The sequence below is a fragment of the Dipodomys merriami genome, unplaced genomic scaffold (genome assembly GCF_024711535.1).
Source record: "Dipodomys merriami isolate MVZ:Mamm:240054 unplaced genomic scaffold, mDipMer1.0.p SCAF_24, whole genome shotgun sequence".
In the NCBI taxonomy this organism is placed as follows: domain Eukaryota; kingdom Metazoa; phylum Chordata; class Mammalia; order Rodentia; family Heteromyidae; genus Dipodomys; species Dipodomys merriami.
The window spans coordinates 19,417,162-19,433,796 of NW_027203826.1; the positions used below are offsets into that span (position 1 = coordinate 19,417,162).

General features: G+C 37.0%; 1 protein-coding gene across 1 annotated transcript in view; it reads right to left on the reverse strand.

Annotated features, from left to right (window-relative positions):
- Xpr1 (xenotropic and polytropic retrovirus receptor 1) overlaps window positions 1–16,056 on the reverse strand; it is a 128,892-nt gene extending 112,836 nt beyond the window's left edge. Inside the window, exon 1 of the mRNA XM_070034329.1 lies at window positions 15,811–16,056. Coding sequence (XP_069890430.1) covers window positions 15,811–15,879 — 69 coding nt within the window. The 5' untranslated portion in view covers window positions 15,880–16,056. The remainder of the gene's footprint in view (window positions 1–15,810) is intronic.
- Between the last annotated feature and the right edge of the window lie 579 nt (window positions 16,057–16,635).

Sequence of the window (16,635 nt, forward strand, 5' to 3'; positions counted from 1 at the left end):
AGATGAATGATAATGGCACAAAGTAGAATCTCTGACAGGTAACAAAAATGAGTTAAATTTATAAAAGCAAAACCTACCATTAAGCTTTAAAATACAAATTAAGGCAGGTGTGGTGGCTCATGCTTGCAAACTCATCCACTCAGGAGGCAGAGATCAGGAGGATAATGATTAGAATCCAGCCAGAAAAAAAAAAAAGCAAAAATCCATCTAAATAAATAAGTCAAGCATAGTGGAACACTACTCCTCCAAGCTTTACAGGCAAAAGCAATGAGACCCTATCAGAAAAAGAATCATGGTAAAAATAAAAATTAAAAATAAATAAATAGGATCATGTTCAGAGGTGGGTCCTGGTCAAAAACCTGAGACTATCAACAAAAGTAACCAAAAGTAAAATAGAATTAGGAGTTGGCTCAAGTTATAGAGCTTCTGGGAACATGAGAGCTGAGATCAAATTCCCAGTATTGCACCCCTCCCAATAAACACATACACCACACACATACCACTAAATTTTCATAAAAAGAAAATGTTTTTATAAATAGAATCATAATTTCATTTTAATAAAGACAAATCTTTATATAGTTATACATGGCAAATTTTGTTTTTTTACTATTTTGACCTATCTGGCATTCCCACCACCCCTACCCCCAACCTGATTAAAAAACCATTTTAAGGCTGACCAGTGATAAACCCAGCTTCAAGGAGGCAGAAGTAGGGAAAGTCAGAGCCTAGTATCAGCCTAAGCAAAAGAATGAGATCCTATCAGAAAAAATTAAGGTAAAAAGGACAAAGGATATGTTTCAAGTGGTAAAGTGTTTGTTAGCAAGCACTAGTCCCTGAGTCCAAACCCTAGTACTAGAAAAAAGAAAAAGAAAGAAAGAAAGAAAGAAAGAAAGAAAGAAAGAAAGAAAGAAAGAAAGAAAGAAAGAAAGAAAGAAAGAAAGAAAGAAGAAAGGAAGGAAGGAAGGAAGAAAGGAGAGAAGAAGGGAGGGAGGGAAGGAAGGAAGGAAGGAAGGAAGGAAGGAAGGAAGGAAGGAAGGAAGGAAGGAAGGAAGGAAGAAGGAAAGGAAGAAAGGAAAGGAAGAAGAAGGAAAGGGAAAAGAGAAGACAGTCTTTTTTTTTTTTGGTAGTAACACTCAGTAGAGAACTCTCTAAACTGAGCAACATCCTAGGCCTTGCAACAGAATTGCCCCTGACCAGAAATAAATTAGGTTAGAACCTGTGCACTGCTTGTTATAATGAACCGATCCAAAGCACTTAGTTGGGTTAAAACAGTACATCTAAATCATAAAACAACAAATTCACTCCCCCATGGTATAACCCCTGCTTTCACTGTATTTGATGTTGGTATAATTTGTGGAGGGGAAGGGAAAAAACAAATCGTTTAAATAGGGATACAGGTGGACCCATTGCAACAATGAGATGTACAAGTCATTATGTTGAAAAATGAACTTTACAACTTTGGCGGAGGTGGGGATGGGAAGGGATGGGAAGGGGAAACAAAGGAGGAGGCAACAATGCTTGATAAGAAATGTACTCATTATCTTGCCCATGTAATTGTAATCCTTCTATATGATATTTTCACAATTAAAAAAAAACTGATCAAGAGATTAAAAAAAATTCAGACTTTCTTCAATCTGCTACTTTACTTTAAGAAAATCCAACACTTTATATGAACTCTGAATTTATGTCATCAATCAATATGTATTTATATGAAATACAAAAGTGTTTTCTACTTACAAAGGATTGAAAACAATCTTTTACACATCAGTATTTCTACTGATATGTATCAGTTTTATATAACTGAAATATATATAATATAAACATAAACTAGGAAAAAACTCCCAGTGCTTATAACAATTCATATACAGTAAAATCTTACAAATTAAATCTAAATGAAGCCACAAAGCCAATACTATGAAACCTACAATATTAACATGAAAGAAAAAAGATGGCAGTTTGCTGAAAACATAATCTCAACTTGAACATGTTCTTTTGAGCCTGGAATGCCTATCTTACTTTGTCAGATGAATACAATTCTCTAAATATTTATCTCTACATTGAGACAGTGCAGAGGAAGAAGTCAGCTTTGAAATTATAAATGTATATTAAAAGCAACACTTTTGAGTCCCATAATCCTGGGAGAATTTATATCTTTGTACTTCAATGTCCTCATTTTTAAAATAGGGGTAGTAGAGGTTTATCTTGAGAATTAAAAACACTTAAAAAACAACTTGTGTTAATTTTGATTCACTATCATGCATGAATAATATCTGCAGCACAACCTAGAACATAAAAGATGTTCAAAACCAAGTTAGCTAACAGAATGTGAACTATCACAAAATGTATATCAGATAATGAGCTACCATATCATTTGGCCCTCTACTGAATAGGAATATATATCACAATGCATTAAATATACCTCAATCTGTTTGGATGGTTTGGGGGAGGGGAGAGTTGTTGTTGGGGCTTGTAGTTTTTGCAGTACTGAGGGTGGAACTCAGGTCATCACACTTGTCAGGTAAGTATTCTTACACTGAATTGCCCCATCCTTAGTTCTTAACAGTTTATTATAGAGTGGCATAGTTCTATCTAGAGCCAGTATAGACAAAGAAGTATTAGCATAAAATTTGAAATCTGGCAGTGCTAGTTTATAAAATGGCAATCTAGATGATCTACAATATGAATACCTACATAAGAATTTTCTGATAATTACCCATTAAAGCATACAATGTCTTTAATTCTCGTAGGAAACATAGACTCCTAAGAATGTATATGCAGATCCCAGTTTGAGTACGCTTTAAATAACAAAGTCACTTTAACTATACTATTCAATCTAAAAAATGGTTTAAATTTTATAAAATATATCTATTCACATATAGAGTATAGTTCAAAGTTAACACGGCTACTCTTAGCATAGTAGCCGCAATTCATTCCTTACCCCTAAACAGTTGGACAGGGGTATGCATGTTGATGGAACAGGTCGCATGCAGCTTATAGGAGCAAACATCATAGCCAAAAAAGTTTGTTCTCCAAATGAGACCGTATTTGAAAATTAACAGAAGCCAGAAGGGCTGGGGACATAGCTCAAGGGATAAAGTTCCTTTGTGCTACCTAGCAAGCACAAAGGCCTGAGTTCAAACACTAGTACTCTCTACCCCCCACCCCAAAAGAAAATTCCAACTAAGTTGTAAATGCAATATACAATCAAAATATATGCTGCAAAGTTTCAAAATTGTTATAGTCCGATATAGGTAAGATCAACATTATCTTAAAAAGGAAAACAAACAAAACAAAACAAAATAGAGGAGGGCAGTATTTAAAAGAATAAAGAAAGGAAAATCTCAAAATAATCACAGTACTTCCAGCGTAATTCAGGAAAACAGATATTCCACCAGGAATCTGACCCATCCAAATACCACCACAGGACCTTGGCCTAATAGTATAAAATAAGTGAATCATTAACTCTTCATTTCTAATTACATGCTCAGTCAGGCACCTTCTTGTTATAATTTATCTTAGCTCAGAGAGAAGAAAAGGAAACAACTTGGTGACAAGGCAAACCTATTTTAGGTACAATCTTCAATTTAGTAATTTGCTGCCCTGTGAACTGAAAAACATTCAGTCATTCATTCTAAATTTTATCAAAGCCCATCAATCCAGAGTCACTTTAAAAAAACAAATTCTGATCGGAACATGGTCACAGTAAATTCATGAAGGTAAACACTATTTTTTGTAATGCTTCTGTGGCAACCAGTGAAATGGTATTTTCAAGCAATGTGCTGACTTCAAAAGACAACTTTTGTACAAATTCTACTGCACTTACTAGTCCCTGTAGCAAACATCCTGACAGTTCTGGCTTCTATCAAATTTCTCAAAAATCCATGCTTCATCTTCAATCCTCTTCCTACCTCAGTGGAAATCATCTTAACTCTACTACAAACTACTTGTGTGACTTTGGACAATTACTTATATGGAGAATATTTTAGCTTAAAAATGTAATTAAAAACCTACATTAACATGCCTATATTATAAAGATTACATGAGCTACTTCCTTCAACAAATGTGTGTGCTAAATATACTAAATGTGACAATGTGCTAGATGGCATATTCCAGTATCTACTACCTGTCTGACACAAAATTAGTATTCAATTTAATAATATCTAATCTAAAATGTCACTAATAATATTCTTCTATATGCATCAAGCCTAATGAAAAACTGAAACAATATAACTTTAAGACAGCTTGCTTGATTTCAAGTGTGAAAATGTGAAAAAAATTACATATAAAATTGTTAAGATATTCATTTAAGCCTTCATTAATTATCTTGGGCTATATATTTGGCTTTTTTGTCTTTGGTCTTGGTCTTACAACCTCCAAAACCTAAATTATTTTATTTTATTTTGTTGTAAAGGTGATGTACAGAGGGGTTACAGTTACATAAGTAAGGTAATGAGTACATTTCTTGTTGAACATTGTTACCCACTCCTTCGTCCAAACCTAAATTATATATCTTACTTTGCACGGATCCCACTCTCCCATCTCTTCTTTAAAATCTTTTATGAGATCATAGTGGTAGATGCACCCTCCCAGGACTAAGAGATGCTGAAGTAGAAGGATCACAAGTTGGAGGGCAGTCTATACTGCAAGTTGAGGCAAGCAAAGCCTATATAGTGAGAACCCTGTCTCCAATTAAATGAGTGATTAATTTTAAAAATAAAATCTTTATGGTTCACACTCAGGAAAATGTTTAAACTCATTAACATGATACTCTTGGCCCTTTACCCTTTGAGCTCTCCCAGACTGCTTACAACCTCACAGCTGGTAAACTGTCCAACAATATATTAAAACCATATTCTATTCATTACATCTGGACAGTATCACCTAGGCCTTTGTTCACTATTACTCTTTCTGCTGGTTTAGGCCCTCAGTGTCCTTACCCTCACAACAATGTGATAAAATCATACTCAATCTCTACTATTCTATTCAAATCCCACTACCAAAGATTCTTCCAATATAAATGTCTTTGCTATACAGGACAAAATCAACTGCCCATTTCTCTGTAACATAATTATAGTATACTATGATTAGAAGGCCACCCAAGTTAATAGCATCTCTAAGAGAAGGACTGAGTCTCACTGGTTATATGTCCAACACCTACATCACCAGCACCCTATATGAATCCAACTGTGTAACATCATGTTAAGACACACTCGAAATAAGACACACCTGTATTTGCTTTCTGGTTCTACCACTTGCTAGCTAGGTGACCTTGGGAAAGCTACTCAGTATAAAATTCAGTACCTTTTGATAACAGAAATAACAAAACCTTACTTTGAGGATAAGAAATAAATGTAAAATGCCCAACCGACCAGAGTACACAATAATCATTAGCTGTTGCTATTATCATCACTGTTTTGTTTTGTTTTAAAAGGAGGTCTTCTTGAATTCCTAATAAATAAGTTTAATTACATTCTGATTTTCTCTATATACACTTGCCTTGCATGTCTTGGCAACTTAGGTAACAGAAGATGGGGATGTACTTCATGTAACATATGTAACCTATGCTACAACTCAAACACAGGTATGTTAGGAGGAATGAACAATTCATTACTCTACCTTGACTTTTCCTTTCATTGCTACCTGACCCCTTCAAGCCTTATTACAATTCTATACCCTGTTTCCTCACTGGAGATGGGTTTTTTACTAATGACCACACCTAAATGGAGCAATGGATAATTTTATGTAGGTGACTAAACAATAACATCATAATAGCTAGTCTCAATTTACTGGATCTTTTAGCTGGCACACAGAACCACTTTAGGTTGTTAATGTGATCTAATGGATTGGATTCAGATAAATTATTGGTTCAGAGTACCCCTGAATGATCGTTAACTAGAACATTTAAATCCCTACTAATTCTTACAAAGAATATTCATTTGTAAAATTTAAAAGCAAAGAAATGTTTATAAAGCAGTGATAACTCTCAGTAAAGTATAACAGTAAGCACAATGACTTGAATCCCAAATTCTGCTATAAGCTAGTTGTAAGAAGTCTTATCAAATATCTTTGCCTCTCCTCTCTTAATTCATTTGTCAAACAAAGAGAGTTAAGAAGGTCTTTTATGTGTGTTGTGAATATGTGCTTTTGCTCCCCCTCCTGGGGTTCAAATTCAGGGCCTTGGCTCTGTCCCTGAACTTGTTGGCTCAAAGACAGCAGTCTGCCACTTGAGCCACAGCTCCACTTCCAGTTTTTCTGGTAATTAATTAGAGCTAAGAGTCTCGTGGACTTTCTTACCTGGGCTGGCTTTGAATGATGATTCTAAGATCTCAGCCCCCTGAGTAGCTAGGATTACAGGTGTAAACCACCAGCACCCAACTAAGAATGTCTTTCTAAGCTCTAAAACAAATCCTAGGATTAAATATTAAAATTTCACCAAAAAATTTAAAGAATTAAAATTAGATACCTACTAAAAACTAAACCACCTGGACACACTTAAGAATGCACAGGTGAATTTCACCACAATTAAAAAACAAAAAAGGACTGTGAGTGTGGCTCAAATAATAGAAGCACAAAACCCTGAGTTCAATCTCCAATGCTATAAGAAAAAAAATTAAATTCAATTAAATAGAAGACACTGACTCTATAACTGAAATGAGTGTTACAAATGACAAGGATAACTAATTTACTTCACAGCTACATAATTGTTGTCACTTGGTTTTCTTACTACTTATTATTGAAGCAAAATTAAAAGAAAAACCCACAGATAAAGAGATTAGCAAAAAACAGTAAGATTACTTTCTAAGAAAACCTACACTGGATGCCCTAAAAAGATGAAGAGATAAACTTTGAGGTTCTGTTTTTCTAACATTATCTAAAGCTTTTAAGCTCTGTGGAAGAAACCTTATTAACAAATGTAGTTTTTACTATGTGCCAAGCACCAACCTAAAGATTTTCATATGTTCACTCATGAATCTTCATAAAATCCTATAAATGTTGTACTATTTCTATTCTCCTCTAACAAATGAGAAAACTGAAGCACAGAAAAGTTAAGAGAGTCTTGCCTAAAACTATTCAGCTAGTCTAAGTTGGTGGACCTGGAATATGAATCTAAGCAATCTGGCTTTTTACAATGTTTGAAGTCTGTATGCATTACTAACATACTTGTATCTGATACAAATTAATGGGCAACAAAATAAATGAGGATGATTGTGTTAATTCAGCCCTTAACCAAGCCAAGTTAAGTCACTTATCCTCTCTAATTTTATTTCCTACTTAAATAAAACAGGAAATTGGGCTAAATAATTTGTAAAGTTCCTTAAAGATCTAATACCAAAATTCTATGACATACAATCTAGGAACCAGGGCTGGGAAGGTGGCTCAGTGGTAGAGCGCTTGCCTTGCATGCGTGAGGCCCTGGGTTCGATTCCTCAGCACCACATAAGCAAAAAGAAAAAAGCTGGAAGTGGTGCTGTGGCTCAAGTGGTAGAGCGCTAGCCTTGAGCTGAAGAGCTGAAGGACAGCACCCAGGCCCAGAGTTCAGGCCCCATGACTGGACCCAAAAATAAATAAATAAATGAACAATCAAGGAACCAAATGCCACAACTGTAGCAGAACAAAAACTACATCTATTTTTTACCTCTTTTCACCCTTTCACTGTTAACTAATTTTTTTTCTTATGATCATCTTCCTAAGATTCTCTATCAGCTACTTGTTCAGTAATAGTTATGATAATCTTGAGGGAAATATAAATTAACAGAGGTAAATTCTATCTTACTGACTACACACTATGACCTTCCAAACTTTGCAGACTGAGACCTGAGGCTAAAAATACACCAGCCATTACTTCATCTTGCTACCTAACAGGTGTTATAGAACAAATCAGTGGTGCTCAAGAATAGGTCAAAACAGGCCTAAATACATATAAGTATAAATAGATGAGTTTATTCTTCCTAAAGTAGCACCTGCAGGAATTGAGAGCACAGGCTCTTACCATCTCATCTCCGCTATCCAAAATTAGCAATGTATCAGTTATTTCAATATCCTCATCTATAAGCAGTGTTATAAGGAGAACTGGTTTTGAAGTGTTTAACACAGTACCTGACACAGTAAGCCTTCAAAAAAAAAATAACAGCTACTGCTATTGCCACTACCATACCACTGTTGTTATTTACCATACAAGAGTAAAGTCTAAAGTCTGACAGTTGATTTCAAATTTTAGCCCTATTTTCTAAGTGTACAATCTTGAGCAAACTGCTAATTCCTCTAAGTTTGGGTTGCCTCAAGTAACAAGGAGACAGTATCTATCTTGCAAACATGGAGACAGTATCTATCTTGTGCAGACTAAATGACATAGCAATGTATAGCAGCCAACATCAGGTACCTGCTCAATAAATGTTAATTCTTTTCTCAAAACAAACTGACCACATTCCTGCTAATTAAGCTAAAAGAAGAGAGAAGAACTAGGAATCAGATAAGATCCCGAGAAGACAACTTTCTTTTCTTTATTACCTTTTATTGTGGGACAAACATCAGAAATCCTCATCCTATAGATTCCTCATCCTCTTGGCTGATGCCTAAGACTAAAGAGCTTTTTTCCCCCCCAGGACATTTCCAAACTTTCTGAAAGAAGTCCTGTGCTCTAAGGCAGAAACTGTACAGAGTGGTCCAGGAATCTTAGGGATCCTCAAAACCCTTTTGACAAACCCAAGAGGTCAAAATTATTTTCTTATCACAAGTTTGCTTTTTTCTGGAGTACAGAAGGCAGTTTTCTTGATGCTACAAATAATGAAATGCAAAGCCAAGCAAGCTCTGGTGGCTCACACCTGTAATCCTAGCTACTCAGGAGGCTAAGATCTGAGAATCCTGGTTCAAAGCCAGCCTGGGCAGGAAAGTCCATGAGACTCTTATCTTATCCAATCAACCACCAGAAAACTGGAAGTGGTGCTATGGCTCAAAATGGCAAAGTGCTATGCTAGCCTTGAGCAAAAGAGCTCAGGGACAGCAATAAGGCCCCAAGTTCAAACCCCATGACTAACAAAGAACATAAATAAATAAATGAAATGTCATGTCTCTAATAGCTAGTACATGATGTACTTGTATTTTAAACATTTCTCAGTTTTAATGTCAATAGATATTGAAATCCTACTATTTTTAAAATTTCAAGTGGCCCTAACTGAAAAAGTTTGAGGACTACGGCTCTAAAAATAAATATTAAAAAAAACCCCACAAAGCACATGAGTTATCACAATTTCACACATTTAGTCTAGGTTAAGCAATTTACACAATAACCAAACAACTTTCCATTTTCCTCTGTGACTATACTCCAATCCTTCAATTTAAAAAAAAAAAAACTTAGTCACTATTCATAGTCATCATCATCATTATTTGTGCTGGTACTGAGTCTTGAACTCTAGACCTTGCCTTCTTGTTCTGCTTTTTTGCTCACAGCTGGTACTCTACCACTTGAAGCCATGTTTCCAGTTCTGGCTTTTTACTGATTTATTAGAGAGAAGAATTATCAAGGAATTATCTGTTTGGGCTGGCTTTGAACTTCAAGCCTCCGATCTCAGCCTTAGGAATAGCTAGGATTGTAAATGTGAGACACTGGTATCTGGCATAGCTCCTTATTTCTAACCTAAGGTCTTTATAATACTGTAGATTAAGAATCAACATACTAACCTCATTACAGAGAATATAAAAAGTTATGCTCACAGAAGATTAATTATAATTTCTATAATTTTAAACTGATCAGTCCCTATGGATACCACATTTGGTTAGTAATACGAAAAAATAGAAGGCTGAATTTCAATCTGACTAAACAAATCAGACTTAGGTATCTAAGTATCATTTACAGAAGTGATGCAAATTTAGAACTAGTTTCCAAGTTTCCTATTCAGCAATCTTTCCTTTCTCTACCACATTCAACTTCTACAAACACTAATGTTGACAGAAAAACACAAACGTGTGCACGCACATACATTTTCCCCCTCTATTTTAAAGGTAATAAAAGAGCTACAATTCGAACCTTTCTGCCTGTAGCAAATAAGAACCCTACAAATATTGAATGAAATTTGTTTAAGGTCTTTATTTACGAGCTAGGTCTTCTTAGCTTCTTTTAGCATTTTCTAGCTAAGACAAGACCTGAAAAAGCAAATAGACTGGGTAAGAATCCTGGTGATTTTTTTTTTTCCTGGAGACTTCTGATATACTCTCAATCCCAAAAGCCATTACAATAAGGCAACCATACACCAGCTTTCATTAATCTGTATAATTTGGGCTCCAATTTTTTAGTATGATACACCTAACCCCCAAAAAACTATACAACTCTAGTGTATATATATATATATTTATTTATTTATTTATATATTTATTTATTTATATTTAAAAGTTATATCAAGCTGGGCGCTGGTGGCTCACGCCTGTAATCCTAGCTACTCAGGAGGCTGAGATCTGAGGATCGCGGTTCAAAGCCAGCCCGGGCAGGAGAGACCGTGAGACTCCTATCTCCAATAAACCACTAGAAAACCGGAAGTGGCGCTGTAGCTCAAGTGGTAGAGCGCTCACCTTGAGCTGAAGAGCTGAGGGACAAGCGCCCAGACCCAGAGTTCAAGCCCCACAACCACCAAAAAAAAAAAAAAAAAGTTATATCAATCTACAATTGGGTACACTATAAAACCAAATTTTTAAAGTAAGTTTTTTTAAAAAGCAAAAGGCCTACAGCTAACACCTGTAATTTTAACTATTCAGAAGGATGAAATTTGGAAGATCAAAGTCCAAAGCCAAAAGGTCCTCAAGATTATTTCCAAAATAACCAGCAAAAAGCCAGGCTACAAGCATGGTTCAGGTAGTAAAGCTCCATAGCAAGCAAGCTGAGCAAACCTAAGGCCTTGATTCAAATACCAGTACTAAGGGAGAAAAAAAAAAGCCTTAAAGCAAGCAAAATGGATGACATATTTTTACCTTTCACTTAGGAATGACTTTGAGATAAGAAATTATCACAATATTTCAAAGTCTAGCTCAATGTTCAGGATTCAGTTAATTTGCAACTTAATAATGGATATATTCCAAAAAAAACACACAAAAAAGTGTATTTTGGATGAATTTAACTGTGGATGACAGTAGAGGTAAAATCTTATTTCAAAGTTATCTTAATAATTTTGAAAATTATGGAAAATTTATCAAGTCTAGTAAGTGTTGGTTTATCTAATTGGCTGATCAAAAGCTAGTGCTAGAGGTAGATGTCAGCTCTATCATTTTCTTATTGTTCACCTATGCTTATATTACTGGTATGATTGTTACAGCATCTTACAGAAGCCTAAATCACATCCATGTTGTAAGGGTTAATTTTTTTTAATAAATAGTATTTGTACATTAATTTAACTAGGCACTCAACTGCTAAAAACAAACAAGAAAATCACTGGCAGTCCGGTTTCCCTCAGAATATTGTAGGTGGTCTCTTTAGCAAACATACTACATTAATGCAATTATTAAATATTAGTAAAATTGTATTTCTTGCTTTTCATATGCATAAATGAAATTAGTGGTTTTCATATGATCTTTTCTTGCTCCAGGGGGGCTTAGGGTATAGTGTTTAGGGGCTTATGATTCAAATCTACCTAAAACTCCTACTTAGGGCAACTCAACCACTTACAAGTACTTTCCAGAGTAGGACTAATTTTCCATGGTCACTCTAGGTTACATAAGATTCTTAGGTTCTTAATATCTGGGCCCAAAAGCAGACCTGAAGGAATGGATGGGCGGACAATTATAATTTTACCACCATACTCACTAACGTACTTTTTACAAAGATAATGAAGAACAGTTATAGTTTCCTATCTCTGCAAAATTTCTCACTTAAAAATATCTGTAAATACCAGGTATTTCACTGACATAATCACTTAAAGTGTTATATTAAATATAATACACTGTACTTTCATTTGCAGAAGTGCCTTTAAAAAAAAAGTGTGGTTTGTGCCCCATCGGGTGGCCAAACTGGAAATTTCAAACAAGTTTCAGCAAGGCAAGTTAACCCTAGCTAATCAACATAATACCTCTGAGGAATTGAAGCCTGAAACATAGTGTTCTCATGGGAGAGTCCTATAAATGAAAATCATAATAATGTTGTGGCAATGTTTCCTTAAAAATAAGGGTTTAAACAGGACTTCTCCTTTGCCAATACTTGCAACAACAACAAAAAATTAATCTATGACCATCACTTTTTATCTATTCAAGTTAAATAAAGATGTTTTATAGCCAGGAGAATAGATACCAAACAAGTGGCTTAGCTTCTTGTACCTTAGTTTCCTTGCCTAGAAAACTAAGGAGATAATCTTTTAATTCTCTTTCTACTCTAAAATTCTATAACCCAAAAATCTCATGTTAGTATCATACAAAACTGCAATATACATTTTTAAAAATTCCTGGTTTCTGAGAAATCAAAGAAACAAAGGGCTCTGATAAAAAAAAAAAAGCAGCACACATATACACACACGTGTGCATGTGCATGCGCGCGCGCACACGTGCGTGCGCGCACGCGCACGCACACACACACACACATACACACACACAAATCAGCAGCCTAAGGCACCGAATATATTTGCTTTCTTTGGCTACTTTTCTGTGAAATATTAACATGACTGTACCTGAATATTTGGATGAAACTTGTCTAAGTCAATTTTGATTGATCTATTATAGAGCTCTAAAATACACAGTAACTGATTCCAAATTATTGATGTCCTATTTTGTATGCTGAGATTTACTCTCAAATAGATTATTGGAAACAGGGATAGTCTGCTCACTTGTGTTAATTCTTTGTAAAGCCTATTCACAAAACAATCTTTATATGGTTTCTTAATGCTGACCTATTCTTTGCTGCATTTATGCTTTATGAAGAGTAAATCCATGAACTCTACAATTTATTATTAAGTTAAAACTAATAATATTCAGGATATTGGGATACTATCATTTACAAATTTTAACAATCCAAGGGATAAAAATCATTAAAAGTTAAGCCAAAAACTTATAAGCCAGAATGACCACTGAAAAGCTTTGGCCCTATATTCATTTTTTATGGAGAAAGAGCTCTGGAAGACAAAAATATTGTCTCCAAGGTATCATGGCTAACATAAACAAGAACACTTATCATGTTACCATGTATAAATAATAATATATAGTTAAATCAGATAAAATTATATAGTCTAAACAAAAGTTTCAGCTTCAACCTAAAGCTCTGTGTAATGCAAGTAATAGTGCATACGGTAAAATGACAAAAAAAAAAAAAAAAAGAAGCTGAACAGTTCATACAGCACTATATTAGAAAATAGCCGAGGCTACAGACCAAGAGTAATATACCAAAATTCCATTACTAATGCTTGAAAAACAAATCCAAGTGTCTACTAACTGTTTTAGGAGCATCATCTTCATATATGTGAAAGTAAATATCAATGCATTGTCAGAAGATTCTTTTCCCTAGCCAAGGCTAACATTTCTACAAATGTCCTTTTTCCCTGAAGTTTTTAAGCAGCTAACTTCCCAGGACCCCAAATGCTTTTACTCAAACCTCTTAATTATTTTTAAAGGAGTAGCACCAACTCTTTAGAAATAATACACAGAACAAAGACTTCAACCCTTAGCAAATATCTTTAATGGCTCCATCTTACAAAAAGAAATACTCCTTGTTTTTAATTTTGCCTATAAATAAGTTTGTCCAGAGCAGAAGACACAAAATAGAGACTCTCTGCAGAATCAAATTTCAATTATCTACAATATGAATTTTTTAAAGTAATTTATAATTGGCCCGAGAAAGACAATGCAGTTACACATAAGCTCAGGAATTCTGTCCCTCTGTGAACAACCTACAGTAATCATTTAGGAATAGAATCTAAATGAACTATGTGATTGAGGAGTCCCAGTGGTTACTCTGGCCACAAAACTGACATTACAAATCAAGAGTTAATTGCATTTTCAAACTAAATCTTATGCTTTCCTTTCAGCCCTAGATATTTCAAATTAATTCTATGAAATCGTCAAGTGTTGAAATACTTAAAATGAATCATAGCATGTAACCAGCCACTATTACTTCTGCCCAAATCAAGAATCTCCTGCTATATAACAAGAATAAGATGTGCTTCAGCATGCTGTCCTTCTATTCCTCCATTAAGAACTGGCAGTGGTGCTGAAAACTGCTACTAGAAAAAAAATTTTTTTAAATACCCTTCTTTCAATAAAACATATCATCTGGACTCGAGCCAAGGTTTTAAAATTGACCAAATGCTATTAGAAGCAATAAATCAATGACTCTACAAGCTAGAATGTTAGAACCTTTTCTTACAAAATGGGGCCACAAAACACTAGAAGAAAATTAAGTGACAACAATTAAATCTAGGCCATTCATTTCTGCTAATGATTAAATACTGTATCTTATTAAGTATATTTGTCTGACAATCTCAAGATTCTGTTTTACCTACTCACATCTTTATCCCTCAATTATTAAATCAACTACATGTATAAATGAACTCAGTTTTTTCCTAAACATCCTATCACTAAACTTAGAAATAAGAGAATTAATATAGTTTAATTCCTAAAAATCTAACTAGTGTGTGTGTGCACTCATATTGATTTTATACTCTTTGTTACTGCACAGAAGGTAGACATGAATTCCTGGAGGTTACAGTCTTTCTCTATCCAGAAGCTGAATTGCTGCTAGCTATTGAGAAGAGCCTATTGCAATGCTTAAAGACCTTCAAGTATCTTACTTTCCAAATACATAAATGGTGCATTATCTTTACTTTACCCTGAATTGATGTAAGGATCCTTATCACTAGAAAATATCCTCCAGGAGCTGTTGCTACAGAAACTGGAATGGAAGGGAGAGCATGATTTCTGTGACACACAGGTAAGGTAGTACCGTGTTTACAATGTAGTGATTTCTCCCTCGCTAACAAAAACTTAGAAGAAGAGGAAAAAAAAACAACCCTGAAATTTCAAGTAATTCTCTTGTCTCCTTCCTCTTCTTTGATTCAAAAAACTGGAGAGCCTAACCCAAAGATTTGTGTTTACTCTGTATACCTCATGTAATCAGTTTAAAAAAAAAAAAAGTCACCGTCTATCATGTAATCAGTTTTTTAAAAAAAAGTCACCGTCTAATCTAACCAGAATCGTTGATTACAAGACATTTGCAAACTAGAACCTGGGCATCAGTGATAAGACATTTAAGTCAAGTTTCAAATTCTGTTACAGGTCTTTGTCAACAGTGGACAAGTGAGGCAAAGCCGAAGGGTTGGATGGAAAGAGAAAAAAAAAAAAAAATCACCGGGGAGACTTAGCTCAGAAGAGCAGGCACCCCAGACGAGAGAGGTGAGCAGAGAGAAACAAGACCTAACCTTGGCGAGGGGGCGCTCGCCCGGGGTGGGGAAGAGGGGTTAGGGTGAGCTGCGAGGATTAACCGGGAGCTGCCGCGACCCTAGGCTGCACCCGACTCCCAAGCCTGCGGCTCGGCCCCGACCTCCACGCCAGAACCCCGGTCCGGTCCGGTCCGGGCCCCGGCCCCGGCGCCGGCGGTGCCCTTCCTCCGCCGCCGCCCGCATATCCGTTACCCCGGCGGCAGCGGGCTGCGGGGGAGGGGAAGGACGGCCCGGCCGGTGGGGGCCGGCCGCGGCCGCGGGGATGCCGCAGTGGCTCCCCGGGGACGGGGGGGACAAAGTCCGCCCGGCCGCCGAAGGCAGCGGGAAGGGAAGGCGGCGGAGGTCGGGACCGGTGGGAGGGTAGAGCCCCGGCGAGCGAGTCGCCCCGCGCCCCGGCCGCCGCCGGTACCTCATACTGGATGTATTGCTTCCTCCACTCGGGAGTGATGTGCGCGGAGAGGTGCTCGGCGAACTTCATCCTGCCGGGTCCCCCTCACTCCCACCCGAGTCCAGCAGCTACAGGCGGCGGCGGCGGCAACAGCGACTCCGACTCCTCCCCACATGGGCCCCGGCGCGGCGCGGCGCTGCGCTTCTCTCCTCCTCCGCCGCCGCCGAGGTCTCCTCAGAGTCGCCCTCCCGCCATCTTCCTCCTCCTCTCCACAGCTCCGCCCCGCGCCCGCCCCTAGACGTCATCACCATGGTAACCGCCTACGCCGCACCGGCGAGGGGGCAGGGTGGAGGGCGGGGCTTGGGTGCAGGTCTTGAGTCTCCGCCCCCTCGGGGCCGGACGTGCTGGAAGCACCTCCCCTGACCTCTTGCGTCTGACTCCTGGTCGGCCTCCAGCTGCTCTCCACCGCCGGCCTGGGGAAGCTGCGGTGTTGTTATTGTAATTAATACTGTAGCAGTAGTAGTCCACACGAGACGCTTCTATTTGCAGAGAACTGTGCAAAAAGTGATTCCCATTAATATGCAGTCTTCGTAAAATCTGTGAGAATGGATCCGCGTTCATCCGACTTGAGTAGTTAAGATCGTTAAGAGCCACATGTATTTAAAGGAACTGTATTTCGCACGCTCTAGTTTCTCGATAAATGCTTGTTAAACTTAATTTAAAAAGTCGGTGCCAAAAAGTGCATGCTGTTTCTGAATTTCAAGGTAATAATCGGCTCATAGGACTACCAGAAAGGCCAGTAACTTCAATCAAAACCAAGACTGACAATACCAGCTGAGCTGTGTG